This window comes from Miscanthus floridulus, chromosome 11, assembly GCF_019320115.1.
Source record: "Miscanthus floridulus cultivar M001 chromosome 11, ASM1932011v1, whole genome shotgun sequence".
NCBI classification, from domain to species: domain Eukaryota; kingdom Viridiplantae; phylum Streptophyta; class Magnoliopsida; order Poales; family Poaceae; genus Miscanthus; species Miscanthus floridulus.
Window position 1 is genome coordinate 100775493 of NC_089590.1, and position 16392 is coordinate 100791884.

General features: G+C 45.3%; 2 protein-coding genes across 2 annotated transcripts; one reads left to right on the plus strand and one right to left on the minus strand.

Annotated features, from left to right (window-relative positions):
* The first annotated feature begins 2567 nt into the window (after positions 1–2567).
* LOC136492848 (serine/threonine-protein kinase SAPK5-like) lies at positions 2568–4334 on the plus strand. Its single transcript, XM_066488899.1, has 3 exons — positions 2568–2842; positions 2989–3510; positions 3620–4334. The coding sequence occupies exons 1-3, from the start codon at positions 2723–2725 to the stop codon at positions 4136–4138; spliced, it is 1161 nt and encodes a 386-aa protein (XP_066344996.1). The 5' UTR covers positions 2568–2722; the 3' UTR covers positions 4139–4334.
* A 269-nt stretch (positions 4335–4603) lies between these two features.
* On the minus strand, positions 4604–13935 carry LOC136492847 (DDB1- and CUL4-associated factor homolog 1-like). The gene is made up of 14 exons (XM_066488898.1): positions 13509–13935; positions 12800–12890; positions 12586–12702; positions 12296–12471; positions 11319–12183; positions 11069–11166; positions 10547–10970; positions 9864–10463; positions 9606–9794; positions 8615–9139; positions 8017–8127; positions 7791–7909; positions 6164–7691; positions 4604–5521 (listed from the first exon to the last, which is right to left on the minus strand). Exons 1-14 carry the CDS (start codon positions 13709–13711, stop codon positions 4820–4822), a joined length of 5748 nt encoding a protein of 1915 aa, XP_066344995.1. The 5' UTR covers positions 13712–13935; the 3' UTR covers positions 4604–4819.
* Between the last annotated feature and the right edge of the window lie 2457 nt (positions 13936–16392).

The following is a 16392-nucleotide window of genomic DNA, read 5'->3' on the forward strand; positions in this document are numbered from 1 at the left end:
TAAAGTTGATTGAAGGTCAACCCTTTTCACCCTCTACTTATTGCCACATTTGACCTATTAAAATAACCTCCTACATATCCATACTTTTGCCATTGTTGACCTGCCTCTTCTTGCATCTTCCTGTTGATATCTTCAAAGGCCATATAATCCTCGCCCGATAGCATCTCTAAAGTTGTCCTTATGATGCTTTTAGGACCAATCTCGAAAGGGACATGTATCTTACTAGCCATAGCGGCCGATTTACCATCCCCAACGAAGTCGCCAAAAGTGTTTTGGCACTAATCTGGTCCCACACTAAAAGAGGTACATCGCTTGAATCGCACGATGATTGCCTCACAGCAAACCCAAGAAAACTAGTTAGAATTGTTTCGGAAATCAGCCAAACCTGTTTCCGTAGATTTCCTGTGAAAAAAAAAAACTAAGAACCCTCCCAGGAAGGAGCTCATTGGAAAGTCACACCGTACCAAGGGTTGTTCTAGAGTTGGAAGGCTACCTAAAACGCCCACAAACAGCACTAACCTGAGGAGTTTGTAGAACAACAAATAATGTGTTTGGAAATGGTAGAAAAGTTAAGTCGTATCATGTTTTGATCGATTGGATACACTGAATCGTTTGTGGCCCTTCATGTGTAGGTGGGAAGGTCTTGTGCTCCATTAGAAGTCGAAACTTTTATAAATCCCGTGTCAAAATACATCTCCTAACTCGGATCTAGCTGTCAAATTAAAACTCAAAGGTGTCGTGGCCGGTTTAGGAAATTGGCCTGGAATTCTCTCACCTGGGCTCCAAATTAGGCATCCTACATCTGCATTTCTATCGTCTTCGCGAGGGTTACACAGTAGTAAAGTCAAATTATCGATTTAAGAATGCCTTCAAAACTAGCCAGCTAGGTCAGGTTTCCCGACACACCTGGCGTTAATCCATTCGAGGTTTAACTTGTGGCAACGTGCCTTGAGACCGGTTCTATCATCGCAGTCATGTCACCATAAATGGAAACATCACCGGCCACCTAAGGCCTTGTTTGTCAATCCATCCCGATCCATTTGTATTGGACTAGATTGAAGTGTTGACAAACCCGCCCTTAGAATATAATCGTTTCTTTTTAGAATAAATCTTAGAAAATATAAGGGCACCGTCCGCTTGGCAATGGCAAGGTTCCACCACAAATGAAACAGAAGATGCATGGATCCTGACGAGGCAAGGCAAGCAGCGAGGTCTGCAGCTTAATACATAATACTAGTACTAAAAGCCTAATGAAGCGAGAAGCTTATTTGAATTGCCACTGCCCCCTGCAACTGCTGCTGCTGGCAACTAGTCTTATTATATCCTACGAATAGTGTCTTTGGGGCGACTTTCTATATGTTGCTGGCAACTAGTCTACGTACTGTGTATATTATCTAGATGTTAGAAGAAATTTGTTTACCTTTCTTGTAGCTTGTGTTGTTTCCCTACTCTAGCCAACAGTACCGGAAGTAAAGATGTTAAAGGGGGAAAAAATCACCCACCTCAGCTCAGACAGTGACTGGTGACTATTGGCATTGGCCAATGGCCATTGTACTCAGTCAGTCTCCTCTCCGGTCCGGCCACAACTGAGAGCCTGAGACTAGATAGATGGTGATCTTTGTTCTTCGAACCATTGAGAAAGTGACGCTCCACTCCACAGTTAGTTGCATATTCTATTCTACAGTAGTGGTGGTATTGTGGTATATAACAACTGCAATTTGCTTCAATTCGCATGTAGTACATCAGTACTAGTACTGGCATGCATATGCCGTGTATATTCAGGTGTCTATTAAATGCAGAATCCTGTGCTCTTTGTGGTGAATGAATCTAATCTAATCTTGGGAGCAGGTAAGCAGTCTGTGTATGTACTGAAAGCGATGATCGCCTTCTCAATTCCTGCTGCTGGTGGGCTGATGAGGCAGCTGTGCAAGGGCAGGGCTGCCATCATGTCATAACCATTCCCTCCTCTTTTACTACTGCTGCTAGTATATCTAGATACAATTAGGTCAGGCAACCAACACTAGTTAGTGTATTGGAAACCCTATTCACAGAGAAGGAATGAAGGGTGATAGATGCACAGAGCCACAGAGAGACAGAGAAGGCAAGGAAGAGATGAGGTGAGGTCCCTTTCGGTTGGTGTATGCATTGCTCTGCTCTGCATGATGGATGGATGCACCCTCATCGTCATCGTAAATTACGACTAGAAGAAGAATACAAGTCGATCCCATCCGATCCAGCTGCAGCCTGCATAGTTACAGAGAAAAAGAAAGAAAGAAACAAAGCAAATGGGATGGAGAGGGAGAAGGAGACCTAACACAAGAAAAGAAAAGGCAGCAGCAGCACCTGCTCCGTCGTTCGACTGACTCAGCTCCACAAACAGGCCACAAAGCCACCCCACCACCCACATCCCCCTCCCCTCCCTGTCGTCTCTATGTCTCTGTTTATCTCCGCCCGCCCGGCCTCCTCGTCGCCTTCTTCCTCCCAGCATCCCTCCCTGTTGCTACCTCCAATCCAAAGGAGCTGCAATCTGCAGCACCTGACCTGATAAGGCTGCGGTTGAGGTGCGTTGCTGCACAGGCGAATCCATCGTCGGCAAGAAAGAGAGAGAGAGAGAGGAGAATTATATTGCTTGTCAGATTCAGTAGTGATTATCATATCGCCAAGCCAAAAGCAGGAGGAGGAACAGCAGCAGCAGCTCAAAGCAGGGATCCGATCCAATCCGATGGACAAGTACGAGCCCGTTCGGGAGATCGGGGCGGGCAACTTCGGGGTGGCCAAGCTCATGAGGAACAAGGAAACCAGGGAGCTCGTCGCCATGAAGTTCATAGAGCGAGGCAACAGGGTGAGTCGCCTCTCGCCTGGGTGGTGCTGCTGCTTCTCTTCTCTCTTCTCTCTGCTCTGCTGCTGTCGTCGTCGTTTATGTTCTTCTTCTTCCTTTTCCTATCTATGGATTCTGTGCCTGAAACTGAAACTAGCCAAGCTAAGCAGATCGACGAGAACGTGTTCCGCGAGATCGTAAACCACCGCTCCCTTCGCCACCCCAACATCATCCGGTTCAAGGAGGTGGTTCTCACCCCGACGCACCTGGCGATCGTGATGGAGTACGCGGCGGGCGGGGAGCTGTTCGAGCGCATCTGCGAGGCCGGCCGGTTCCACGAGGACGAGGCCCGGTACTTCTTCCAGCAGCTGGTGTGCGGGGTCAGCTTCTGCCACGCCATGAACATCTGCCACCGGGACCTCAAGCTGGAGAACACGCTGCTGGACGGCAGCCCGGCGCCGCGCCTCAAGATCTGCGACTTCGGATACTCCAAGTCCTCGGTGCTGCACTCGAGGCCAAAGTCAACGGTGGGCACGGCGGCGTACATCGCGCCCGAGGTGCTGTCGCGGCACGAGTACGACGGCAAGCACGCCGATGTGTGGTCCTGCGGCGTCACGCTCTACGTCATGCTCGTCGGAGCCTACCCGTTCGAGGATCCCAAGGATCCCAAGAACTTCAGAAAGGCGTACTCGGTCGGTAATCTGCTTACTCTTTTGTTTTTGGTCTCTTGGTTATTACTCTGTGGTCTGTGCTGTGCAAATGGAAGCTGACATCTCCTCCTGCATCGCATGCAATTCGCAGCGGATCATGTCTGTGCAGTACAAGATCCCCGAGTACGTGCACGTCTCCCAGAACTGCCGCCACCTCCTCTCCCGCATCTTCGTCGAGAACCCGTACAGGAGGATCACCATGAGCGAGATCAAGACCCACCCATGGTACCTCAAGAACCTGCCGAGGGAGCTCAAGGAGGAGGCCCAGGCAGCCTACTACAACCGACGGGGAGTGGGAGACGCCGGCGCCGGCGGCAGCAGCAGCAGCAATGGTAATGCCAATGCCGTGGCAGCCGCAGCAGCCTACTCGTCGCAGAGCGTGGAGGAGATCATGAGGATCGTGCAGGAGGCGCAGGCGGTGCCCAAGCCGGCGAGGCCCGTCTCCGGCTACGGCTGGGACGCCGCCTCGGACGACGACGACAACGACCAGTACGAGGAGGAAGCAGAGGCAGAGCAAGAGGAGGAGCAGGAGGAAGAAGACGACTACGACAGGACGGTGCGGCAGGTGCACGCCAGCGGGGAGTTCGACATGAGCAGGCTCCAAATCTGACATGACACATCTCTCTCTTATGTCTCTCCCTCTTGGCAATTGCCAACAAGCCACCACAGCTTAAAGTTAGCAGTCAGTTTTGTGTTGTGCATGCTGTTAGATGCCCGCAACGCTCCCCTGTTTTCAGTTCAGATGCATTTTTCATCTATAATGCCAGTCAACGACACAATAATGCACATGGTATGCATGAAAGGCACATATTCAGTGATAGGACTATTTGATTCGATTCTCTCTCATCATAAGAAAACACAAGAAACTGGCACTTTGAATCTTCAGAAAACAGGTATCAACATTTAGCCTCGACCGTGCGTAGGCAAAGGTCGATACTTGCACAAATAATATAGTCGGTCCTGATGCTTTGCAACTTCATCAGTGACAGTCAAAACTGAGCACCAGAACCAAAGTCAGCAGAGCAAAGCAAGCCCACACCATAAATAAATAAATAAATTTTAATCGATCGATCGATAAGCAGAACTCAAAGCTTTCCCATCTTTACTTGCATCATCTGACATCTCAACACTTCATTATGTTCCACATTCCCTAGCAGGAGCAGTGCTACCCCTAGAGGACAAGGAAATAATTACAAGCATAATGTGAGCATATAAATATTGAATTGTTACAGGGCCATGCTCCATGTTCTTCAGCAGGGCAGCAGCACAAAACCCACATGATCAGACCCTCCTACATGATCCAACCCTCCTCGTCGCCACTGCTAAAGGATTCCATCATATCACTCTCGTCATCGTCCCCTTCGTCGTCACCCAAAATATCCATCAAGGCCCCTCCCCCTTCAAAGTCGCCACCATCATCAATGAACTCTGGGTCATCTTCAATGTCATCCGAACTGGGGATATCGTCGCCACCATCTTCATCACCATCATCGCTGCTGCTTAACTCTTCAGAATCTGTATCCCCTTCCAGCACTGGCGCAAGGAGAACATCATCATCGGAGTCATCATTGTCATCATCATCCTCATCATCGGAATCACCTGCGTCCTCTGGATCTGAATCATCATCAGTTATCCGCTTCCTGCCAACTTCGAACAAGCGAGCAGAAGAGAAAAGCTCCTGGTGATCGTCCATAGCAACCACCCCAATAAGAGAATCATTTGGCTCAGTGGCAAGATCCAGTACACAGCGGTCGATTTGGACCGTTGCAATATCCGAGTAAGTCACCGCATCAATCGTGCGGAATGCAGGGAAAAGAGGTTGCCTGACCCTACGAGCATTGATGGATGCTGTCACGTCCTCAAGATTACGCCTCAGGATGGCATAGATAACATCACCAGTTCCATTAAACTTTATTACTGTCTGGTCCAGGGAAGGGACACTCCTCAAAAGCTTAAACTTCCTCAGATCCCACACCTCCGAATTTAAGATCACCTGTACAATATTCAATGACAGATAAGGAGACGAACACACTACCAACAAGTTCCTCTTAAAATAATGGCATGCGAAACAAATATATTGGTAGCAAAGTCACAGTGGATAAATTAACCTCTCAGACCGCTGTTCATCATCATCAATACCCATGTACTAAGATAAATTTCCACCGCACTTAAGAAAATAGGTGACAAATGCACTATTATTTTCAATAGCCCACAGATTTTTTTTTTAATGCCAATTAATCAATGCTGATGATTTGTAAGGCTCTTGTTGTTTTGCTACTCCATGCACTCCCCGTTCTACTCAAAAAAGTTATCTGTACATTGTTTACTGAGATACTTTGTTTGGGCTCGAAAGATAAGATTATGTTGAATCCGGAAACTCTGTTACTGAATAAAAAATGGGGCAAGGTTGAGATACAATGACATTAGCTGGATATGCTGCTGAACTAAACAGGTCTTCAAAGAGGGGAAGTGCATCGAACAATCCTACTAACATAGTCATGAGAGAAGTGATATGTTAAGCTTAGAATGCCGTAAACACACAATAACATGCTATGAGACGGATAGAAAGACACTACGGTTCAAAACATACAAGTAGATGAGATTAATTAGTATGGTTGAAGGAAAAAAAACACACCTCATTTCCTGCTGGATGGAATCCACCACCACAGTAATCTGTGAACTGGTCAAACTGATGAACAGGATTTGGTTGCCTTGTATCCCACAGGACTCCATTCCAAAGCAACATTGTGTCTGAAGGACTGAAATGTATAATGGGTTGGATGTAACCCCGGCCTGAACCTGAACTGCTAGTGTTATCAGGAAGCCGCGTAGCAAGAGTATATGTCTGTACATCATACAACTGAACCTCCCGTTGAGCTGTATCAGTAGAAAGGGCAGCAAATGAAGTTCCGGAGTGGTTAAACCTAGCAGCTTTGCAGTCATCAAATGTGTGCAAAGGCCCTGCAGATACAGAGAAGGCATCCCAGATCTTAACCTCATTTAGGCTGGATGTGAGAATCAGCTCATTTCCACCAGAATATGTCGACTCCATCATTGTAACAAGATGTTGGTGGCACGTTTGAGTCTCTAGGAGATTTGCCGTGTTGCAGTCAAATATCCTTAATTCACCTGTGTGGTTACCAGCCGCAACTCGAGATGCATCTCCAAGAAATGTCATGCAAGTCAACAGTGATGCCTCGTCACGGCAAACACGACACTGCTTGAACCTACTGTATATAAAATGACGATCCCTACGAGGTATCTGTATCCCACTAAATTGCCTACTTATCTCACGGCTTCCCATACGAGCAGCTATGTTTGCAGGTGCACTAAGGCTGCGACTAGGCTCAGGGCAAACATGAGGGTGCAAAAGAGAAAGTGGTGGCAAAGTTGTAACTGGAGCAGGACACTGGCGGTGTTGATGTTTCAAGTATTGTACAACCAGTGAGTCAAGTGTCATACGCTCCAAATTTCCTGATTGTTGATCATTCACACCAGGAAGTGCTGTAGTGATCAACGCTCTTGGCGTGCCTTGAGAATTGTCCAAGTTGTCAGTAGAAACATTGTTGAAGTTTGTCCGACCACAATGAAATGAAGTAGGAGAATCTACTGCTACTGACAGACCTTTGCGAGTAGCAGGAGTTTGGAATGCAGAGGGTTGGTACATTTGATCAGTTGTTGCGAGGCGCTTTGATGCCAATGCAGAATTATTATCCTTCACATCCACAAGCTTCCTCTTAAGTGGCAGCGACAGTGGTGTTTTATTCAACATTTCTGCATCTCCAGTATCAGCCGCAATAGGTACAGGACTTTTAAGGATGTTGCTTGCTCTGCTACCAGAAATAGGATGCGGAGACACAGCTCTTCGTGAGAAACTGGATGAGAAGGTCAGTGCCTTTTTCTTAGATGAAGGCAGGATAGAATCTGTTTTCTGGGAAGATTGATCTGTCGACATATTTATTTTATCTGAGAGAAATCCCTGAACACGTCCAGAGGGCCACTGTTGCTGAACAGATGATGCTTCCAGGGCAGCAACTTGGTGGGCAGGAAGCACCGCTGCTATCAATGGTAAAGGTGCAAGGCCAGCCTCCTTCTGGAGCATGGCAGCAGTGGCAGTGAAACCAGACCCAAGGAGATGTTCATGTATCAACTGCATCAGTTCCCTACACACACCCCAAAAAAAAAGAATAAGAAAAAAATAGAAAAGGAAAGAACTCAAAACTGCAAGATAATGCAATAGAGCAATCATACAGAAATCAAACCTCGAGTGGTAGGAGATAGGAGTAGCAGCAGCTATCCCAGCTCGCTCAATGCGCCTCAATGCTGGAGCAGCAGCATCAGTTGCCGCTAATGTTGTTTCTTTTCCAGAATTTGTCAATACCTGCAAAGAATCATGTGATCATAGTACTCGTTTAACCAACCTCGCCTGTTTAGAGGGTTGAACCTGCAAATTTACTATCTATAATCACATAAGATGAAAGCTCTTACCGCAATTAGTTCAATTGCCACTTGGGTCAGCTCAGCTTGCCATCTTCCACTATCGCCCCCAGACGTCTGGGCACTGGTATCACGGATCAGTTCTGATAATTTCTTCCCCACCTGAAACAATGAGTGGATAAATATCTTCAAGGTACGCATTCAAGAATTATTTGACAAAACTAATCGTCTTGAGCTATATGTAAAAGGAACAAGGACATAAGATAGTAGTATGCCATCTGCGTTATCACAAAGCCACAATGAAGAACAAGCCTGGGCAAATTAGGATTTTTAAGTCTTCAAAAGTATGCTTTTGAACACTAAATTTTCTCATAACATATTAGAGATTGCTAGAGAACGTATATCTTGTTCAAAGATCCAGGAAACATGAATCTATCAATACAACTTATGTACACTAAACATGTAAGCAATTATACTAATTGGTGGTAAGAGCTGATAAAGATGACTTTTTCAAATGTTAATAGGCCCTATAAAAAAACAGAGGGGGCACTCAGCTTGCAGTGGAAACGTAGTTAACAATAGTTATGAGTTGCCACTGTGATTTATAACACTGGACGTGAGATAACTAATGTTCTGTAGTATGCAATACCTGGAGCTTTGTCAGTATATGTGCAATTGTATCGTCTCTAGCCAGGCCAAGCAGGACACGGCAGGCAAGGGCTCGAATAGAATCTATAGCCACAGGATGTGTAACCATCCGAGAACCAAGAAGCTGTAAAAGAATTTTTATGCCATTATTGGCTCTTACAACTTCTCGAGCTTGACGGTATCCTTGTTCCAATTGAGCAGCAAGACCAGGACCACCACCTCCAACTCCTAACGTTATTCTTCGATCACCGACTACTCCAGATGGCACAACTGGTGTGCTAGTTCCTTGATGCAAGGTATTGTTCCTTTCAGCAGGGTTGCCATCACCAGATCTTTCACGAGATTCACCCTGATTTGCAAGTAGATTCCTATCTAAAATACTTTTTTCAAAGTTCTTATCTCTGCTTTCTGAAGCAAGCGCTTGCGTAGCTGCAGGTTGCTGATTGGCAGTCGACAATGGTTTGTTGCTGATAGAAGGAGGTGGGCATACAAGATTGACGAGGACATTCAGTGCTGGACAGATCACCTGATTCACAAAAACAGTGAAAGTAGATTTTTCACAACCTTACCAATATCTTGGGTTAATAATCACAGGCCTACCAAATTTTGTGCAAACCTGCCAATACTTGAGTAGTCTTCTCACAAAACTACAAATTTGTGACCATTCATGACCAATCGGGCCCACATCAGTCATAGTTCATCAAATTTCACTTGGGCTCAGCCGGCCTCATGCCACTTACCTGTGGGCCCAGCTGACCATGAAAGGAGAATGATCATAAAGTTGTACTTTTGTGAGAATGTACCCCAAGCAGTGGTGGGTTTGTGAAATGGGCACAGAATGACGTAAGTTTTTATATAGCTCAAAAGATAAGCAGATTTGTCAAGTTCACTGACTGATAATAAGAACTGATATTTAAATAACACTTCAGAAATTATCAGGGAATTGCAAAGGTTATTTAATTCATACTCATATTTTCAAAGTGAAGCTGTACCTCATGATCAATATAGTCGAGACTTTTCACCGTGTCTAATAAGACAGCCATACCAGCACGATTGTTGCTTAATGTTCCCTGCACTATTGATTTGCGGACATGTGGCTGTGGCATAAGTGTTATGATGTGAAGAACTCCAATTGCATATTGAGTTAAGTCACGCAAATACCGATCACCATGTGCCTGAAACTGTGAATCAAATCAAGTTATTAACAAGCCCCACATAACCAAACAATGCATGTGTGCAGTGTGTTTTACCTTACACAGCTCGAGCATAGTCATGTGACCATTTGAGGCAACAAATTTATCCAACACAGGCCAACGAGCTCTCACAAGAGCAAGGCCTAACTTTCTGTCCCGCTGGATCTGACGAAAGACAGCATCCATAGCTTCATTGCTAATGTCAAAAGGTTTGTAGCCAGCTCTTGCACTAGAAGTGTTTCGGGCAATACTACGGATGCTTTTGCTTGGCCGAATGGAATCAACAAGCTGAAGGAGATGAGCTCTAAAGTATTGCCGTAGAGCAACACAAGTATGGTATGCAACTTGCTTCTCTGATGCAGTTAAAACTTCAGCAGGCGGCCGATCATTCCCTTGATTTACATTGGAGGATCCTGCTCCTCCAGAATTATGGCCAGACCTTCCAGATGCGCATCCACATAGGATATCGAGAAGCTTTTGCATCCCATCCCGGGCATCAAATAGATCCAGAACAGCTTTGAACACAAAAGCAGCAGCGAAAAAGATGGCCACATTTTTTCTAGCTAAATCTTGTGGGCACTCAAGAAGTTGAAGTGCTAATTCAACAACACTGTCAAGTGTGTCAGAGGAAAGCGCACAAACACGTTCCATGGTAGACTACAAGCATATCAGAAGATTAGCATGGTAGAGAAGTAGCAGATCAGCATTAATATTGCATGAACAAGTATTGTTGTGTCTACCTGAAGAGACCCGAAAGTGAATAAGCAGGCAGAAAGACCCATATATGTCGGGGTAATTCTAGGAATAGAGAGGATCTTCTGAATACCACCACGATCAACAAAGAGTGCAGCAAATTTTCGATGGGCAGCCAGTGCACAAATTAATTTAAGGACATCAGGGAGTTGAGCAAAGTGGTCACGTCCCTCCTGGTCTTTCATGCTCCTTTGTAATAACGTGAGGCAAACATCAACACCTTTTTCATGGAGAACAGGACCCAAAGCTTCAACATACTCTCCCAAAATCTGTAGACACTGGATGCTATATTTTTCTCTAAGTTGTAAGAGCTGTGCTTTGTCACTGATAACAAAATTTTCCAAATCCTGGTCTTCACTGGTTTGGACAGCTTCTTCCACTGCACGCTGTTCACCAACTTGATTTGCACTTCTGTAACACCAAAGTGAACTCTCAGATAAATAACAGATCAGTGACAGAAAACAATGAGAAACATAATGTGCATGTGTGTAAGCATTTCTCCACATTACCGTGAGACACTAGTTGACACCGCAGCCTCAACAACAGCAGATGCAGCTTTCTCCGCCGCTTCTACAACTGCATCACTATTATTTTCGCTTTTCCAAACCTGCAGAAGTGTAGCGCTCCAGTAATAAGACATAGTCACTAATGATTTAATCCCTACGTTCCAAATTATCAACTTATAACTTGGAACGGAGGGAGTATAAAACAGATGCTAACAAGCTATCTGCAAGTTCAAAGATGTTTTTTTTTCCATACCTCCAAAGCAGCAGATTTCACAAGCTCGGCAGCAGCATCACCTGCTGCTTTCACAGCTTCATCAGGTGCATTTGCAGATCTGGCCTCAGCCTCAGCAGCTCTCACTGCCTTCAAAACAATGTCAGATATATCCTTCAAGCCAATAATGCAATCCCTGAACCGATCTTCGTATTCTTCTTTGGAAATAGCGCTAAACGACTCGAGGCTTGCAGATCTATTGTTCACATCAGTTGCCTTCTTTGGGTCATCAACCCTCACCACATTCCTGTCTCTAGTAGACCGACCTCCTATTCTCAAACCAGAGGTTGGTGATAAAGGTGTCATTTCACACTCAGGCAAGCTGTCTCCTGCTTTTCCCTTCACTCTAAGTCGGGAGGGGGCTCGACCCAGCTTTCTTTTCAACAGTTCGCCATTTTCGCTGATCTCTTCATCTTTAAGAAGCCTCGGCACAGAATTCTTTTCCCCATATTTTGACTTTGTGTCACAACCACTTGTGCCATAACATCGATCATTGGTCCAATCAGCCTCGGGGGCATCAGAATTATCCAATGAAGCAACAGTGTCATCCAATGACCTTTCTCCATATGCTTGCCTCGTTCCAACAGCAGGCTCATTGTCCTTCTCTGCTGTCGGGTTGGTTAATAATATTCCATACCCAACCCTTGTTCCATCCAATCGAGAACCATCTTGGGCCAGACGTGATTTACCCCTACTATCGTCTCTGCCTCGAGGATACTTGGTGTCTTGTGGATGATTAGCATCTCTCTGAGAAGATGAGGCATCCCCAAGGACTCTTATGCGCAAAAAGCGCATGAGCTTTGCTGATACGCCCAAAGTCAAGACATCCTCTACCAATTGCCCACCGCTGAGGTGAAAAATTGAAACATGCAAAAAATTAGATGAATATCATAATGAATTCGGTAGTAGAAGGATAGTACTCAGTATCAGATGATAAATCAATGAGACACTAACAGTACCTGCACAACGCCATAGCGAGCAACCCGATCGCATATGTTCTCAGCATCTCAGCATCTGTGGGTTTATTTTTTCCTAGATACTTCCATTCACATTCATTAGACGCTTCAGGATCCTCTGTTACCCACTTTTTAATATTATCTATGATAGAGTCTTCAAAGACGTGTGGATACGGAGGCTGAAGAAAAGGAAGGCAGAATGAAAAGCTTAGCACAGTTTGGAACGGGTGGAATAGATTGAGAGCAGACAACAGAAAGAGTACACAACACAAATGCATAGAGGATAAGCTAACCGTCCAGGCAGAGTGACAGCTCAGGAGCAGCCTAGCAGCGGCAGCACGTACGGCAACAGAGTAGGAGGTGTCCGACAAGATCTTACAAAACACCAACTCATAAAATTCGTCATTGTCCTGTTGATAGGGTTAAAGTAACAGTGCTTAGTTATAGAATTAATGGGCAAAACGAAATTACGCTGATGCATACAGAACTCCAGAGTAGGCTACACACCCGGAGCAAATTGGCCAGCTTCCCAATTGTAGATGTGTTCCTTGTGTTTGTGTTATTGAACGTTGGGTCAGCTGCACATAACTCAATATATCTGCAGAGGCAAACAAATGGTTAGGAGGCAACCGAACAAGCAAGTCTGCAACTCCTTGTGTTTGTGCCATTAAACATTGGGTTAGCTGCACATAATAACTGAATTAAAGTGGGAATGGCAGTTTTGCCTCGTAAGCCTGCAAGTCTGCATCCACATGGTAAAAATCGAACTAGTTATTTGCATGAAGCCTCACGAGCAAGATGGCAAGAGTAGCCGATATCCGTCTGTCAGCGTTTCAGTTTAGTATATGAAGTTCCCTTTTAATCCAGTCAATGCGGTTAAGTTGGCCAGACAAGAGTACTTCAAATAAGGATAGGGACGTAGCTTCCCGCCTGGAACTGGGCAGGTAATATGCACATGCAAAGCAGAGCGAGTTGCTGCCATTCGCACACTAGCGGTGGTGCAACCCGGCCAGGAGGCAGGGATGGGATAGCTAGAAGGCCCTAGTATAGGCTAGAAACCAAGTGAAGCGGGAAGCAGCAATCTAACTAACAGGGAGAATCGGCTCACAGGAATAGAACAGAATTTAAATTAATAAATAAACTGGTAGGGATAGGAATGAAGGGAGGGGGAGGGAGAGGAGCGGACAGTGACTGAGTGAGGCACAGCAACACTGACCTGGCTTCGTGGAGCTCGCACATGGTGGCGAGGGTGTGGAGGAGGCGGGGGTTGGGGTCCAGCTCGCGGTCGAGGATTCTGGAGACGACGGTGTGGGCGCGGGCGAGCAGCGCATCCTCGTCCTCGTGCGGCGGGCCGGACCCGGGCTCGGCGGCGGCGGCGGTGGCGGTGGCCGCGGCGGCCTCCTTTTCCGACTCCGCCATTGGTGGCGCACAGGATTAGGATTAGGGTTAGGGTTTGGCGCTGCCTAGGGTAGGGTAGGAGGCTGCGTTGGTGCGGGTGGTGGGCGATCGCGAATTCGAATCGAATGGAATGGAATCGATGGAGAGGAGGAGGTTGGGGGAGGAAGAAGCGAAGAGGGAAAGAGAGTCCCAACCCAAGTCGCGACTCGCGATGGAAGGGCAAAGGCGGCGCTGGCGAGGAGGGGCGCGCAGCGCAAGCGCAGCCCGCAAGCAACCTGCTCTCGCGAACCTTCTCAGGTTTGGAATCCCTTCTTCGCTCGCCATGGGCTGGACAGAGTACCAGTGGAGTAGGGTTCGGCTCGGCCCACAAGAATTCGGCCCAACTAAGAATACGAACTAGAGGGGGTTTTTTTTCTTCTCTTTCTTTCTTTTTTTCCTATCATCATCCTCATCATCATCAATCGAAATCCCAAATCTCACTTCGGTCACTCCGCTGTGCTTTTGTTGCCCCTACTAGATTAACATCAAAATCAAAATTCAATGGGCAACCGCACACTTGGGCCCGTTCGGCTTACCTTAAATCCGGCTTGGTCGGCTTCTTTTTTCAGCCGAAACAGTGTTTTTCTCTCACGACATTTCAGCCAAAACAGTGTTTTTCAGCCAAGTTTCAGCGAGTCGAATGGGGCCCAATTTACTTGCTTTCTCGAGAGAACTAATTGAATGGGCAACTTTGTAGCTGCGCTCCTAGCTACTGGACTAGTTAGACATGTTGTGGGGATAGAAAGAAATATGATGGTCTCAAAAACTTTAGCAAATTGGTAGTGGCTCGGTTGAAGTAGTGTAGTCTTAGAAATAAGTGCATGTAGTATCTAGTTGCAATGAATGAAGGTATGAATTGAAATCGTGGACGGAGGGAAAGAAGGGGGACGGACGTGCAGGGGCTGCCCCCCCCCCTTCCCCCAATGACACTACTGTTTTCATAATAGTTTCATACTAATATATGTCACCACTGCACCTGGTAAGTATAGCCCAACAAACCAAAGAGGAAGTAAAGCTGATTCTGTCTAGGCCTTTAATTTGCTCATAGCCATCAAATGCTGTTGGCCACATCAATGATGAAACAAATCCGATGCACCTTTTGTTGGAAGAGGGCTTTTGAATGTTTATCCAGGTATACATTTGAACGTGTCGTGATTACAGTATGTTTTAATCGCACTGTGGGCACGTTATGCTGCGCCGGCTCTTGCTGCGTGTGGACAAACGGTAGTGGACTTTCACCAACTGCATTCTAAGCCAGAGCAACTAATCCTGAACTGTTTAGGTCAATTGGTAGACCTCCTAGGACGCTCGTCGCAGTGCGTCATTTGTATGGTTAAGCTCTTCTTTTTAATTACAATGACGCGCAAATCTTTTGCGTATTCGAGAGAAAAAAAGGCATAAGTTCCATTTTAGGGGTATGTAACACAAGAGACTAAACATACAGTAGAAGTTAGTAACATCTGAAATTGGGGCACTTAGAAAGAACAAAACAAACAATAGAAAATTATGACCCGGCCTCCTCTGTCGTCGCCCAAAATAGATGACACGAACTCATGAGCACCTGCGTTTTTGTGCAAGAATAAGATGAATATCATGAGTCAGAGCTTAGGAGAGTCCAATTGACTTGGGCATGTTTATGGAGTGATGCACATGTTTGTAGTAAAAAAAGAACATGTGAAAGCACCTTGGCCAACAAACCAACCGAATTAAATCAACAAAATGGTTAATACTACAAAGCAGATTTCAGGAAAAGAAAATAATGATGCAACACAGTAATGTGTTACCTGAATAAATATAATTGTACAATTGAGCAAATATCATATATACCCAAGGACATGAACCTAATATATATGTAAAAAACATTGAGACTAAGTATAGACACAGATATATGGTACAACATATCTATAAAAAAACATTTAATGTTAGTAGGGAGATTATTGCGATCGGAGTGAGTCTATGCGCGCGCATGTGTAAATAGTACATGCGTACGCGTGGGCGCGTCTATAGATCGCACGCGCATACGTACGTGTACACGATGCAGGCATTTCTTCGAAGAAGAAATCAAGCCTATAATGTTATTAACCAACATGCGTTGTATCGCCTGTTTGTTAATGCCCTAATGGTATGACACCTGAAGGCCCAAAAAACCCGATTCTTTTCTATAAACCTGAGGCTTCATTCTAAGATGTTCACATGATATTTTTAAAGGGGAACCAAATGAATTCTGAATACATTAGCCATGTAAATTAAATCAACCAAGTCATAGAAAGAGTTTATATATTTATTAGGGTTGGCAAAGGTAACTTGGTTTAGCAACATGTACAAGACATAGAATATCTATAGTTATCCTGCATAGTTCAAAAGGAATATCTGCAAATAGAGTTACCTAATCAGTTTTCTAATGAAGTAAGCACATTACGCTTGACCTACCTTTATACTTTAAGTTTTGAAACTGAACCTAGAATAGCAAGGAAGAAAAAGTTCAATAAATTCATAATTGTGTAAATCTGAATCTCTTTGTGCGCTATGTATCCAACATCCCCTTACTTAATAAGAATAAAGGCATAAACATCAACTATACTAGAAGCATACCCCGCGCGTTGCTACGGGAACTATAGATTTGGAATGAAACTAAACTATTCATACAATTCTTAGGAAGAGAT

What these genes read in the sequence shown, in the direction of transcription:
- LOC136492848 (XM_066488899.1), top strand. Translation starts at nt 2,723, where the DNA reads ATGGACAAGTACGAGCCCGTTCGGGAGATCGGGGCGGGCAACTTCGGG. An exon ending in TCATAGAGCGAGGCAACAGG is followed by an intron (nt 2,843 to 2,988) that starts GTGAGTCGCCTC and finishes CAAGCTAAGCAG; the next exon opens with ATCGACGAGAACGTGTTCCG. An exon ending in ACTTCAGAAAGGCGTACTCG is followed by an intron (nt 3,511 to 3,619) that starts GTCGGTAATCTG and finishes TGCAATTCGCAG; the next exon opens with CGGATCATGTCTGTGCAGTA.
- LOC136492847 (XM_066488898.1), bottom strand. Translation starts at nt 13,711, where the DNA reads ATGGCGGAGTCGGAAAAGGAGGCCGCCGCGGCCACCGCCACCGCCGCC. An exon ending in CTCGCTATGGCGTTGTGCAG is followed by an intron (nt 12,184 to 12,295) that starts GTACTGTTAGTG and finishes TTTTCACCTCAG; the next exon opens with CGGTGGGCAATTGGTAGAGG. An exon ending in TCACTTTCGGGTCTCTTCAG is followed by an intron (nt 10,464 to 10,546) that starts GTAGACACAACA and finishes ATATGCTTGTAG; the next exon opens with TCTACCATGGAACGTGTTTG.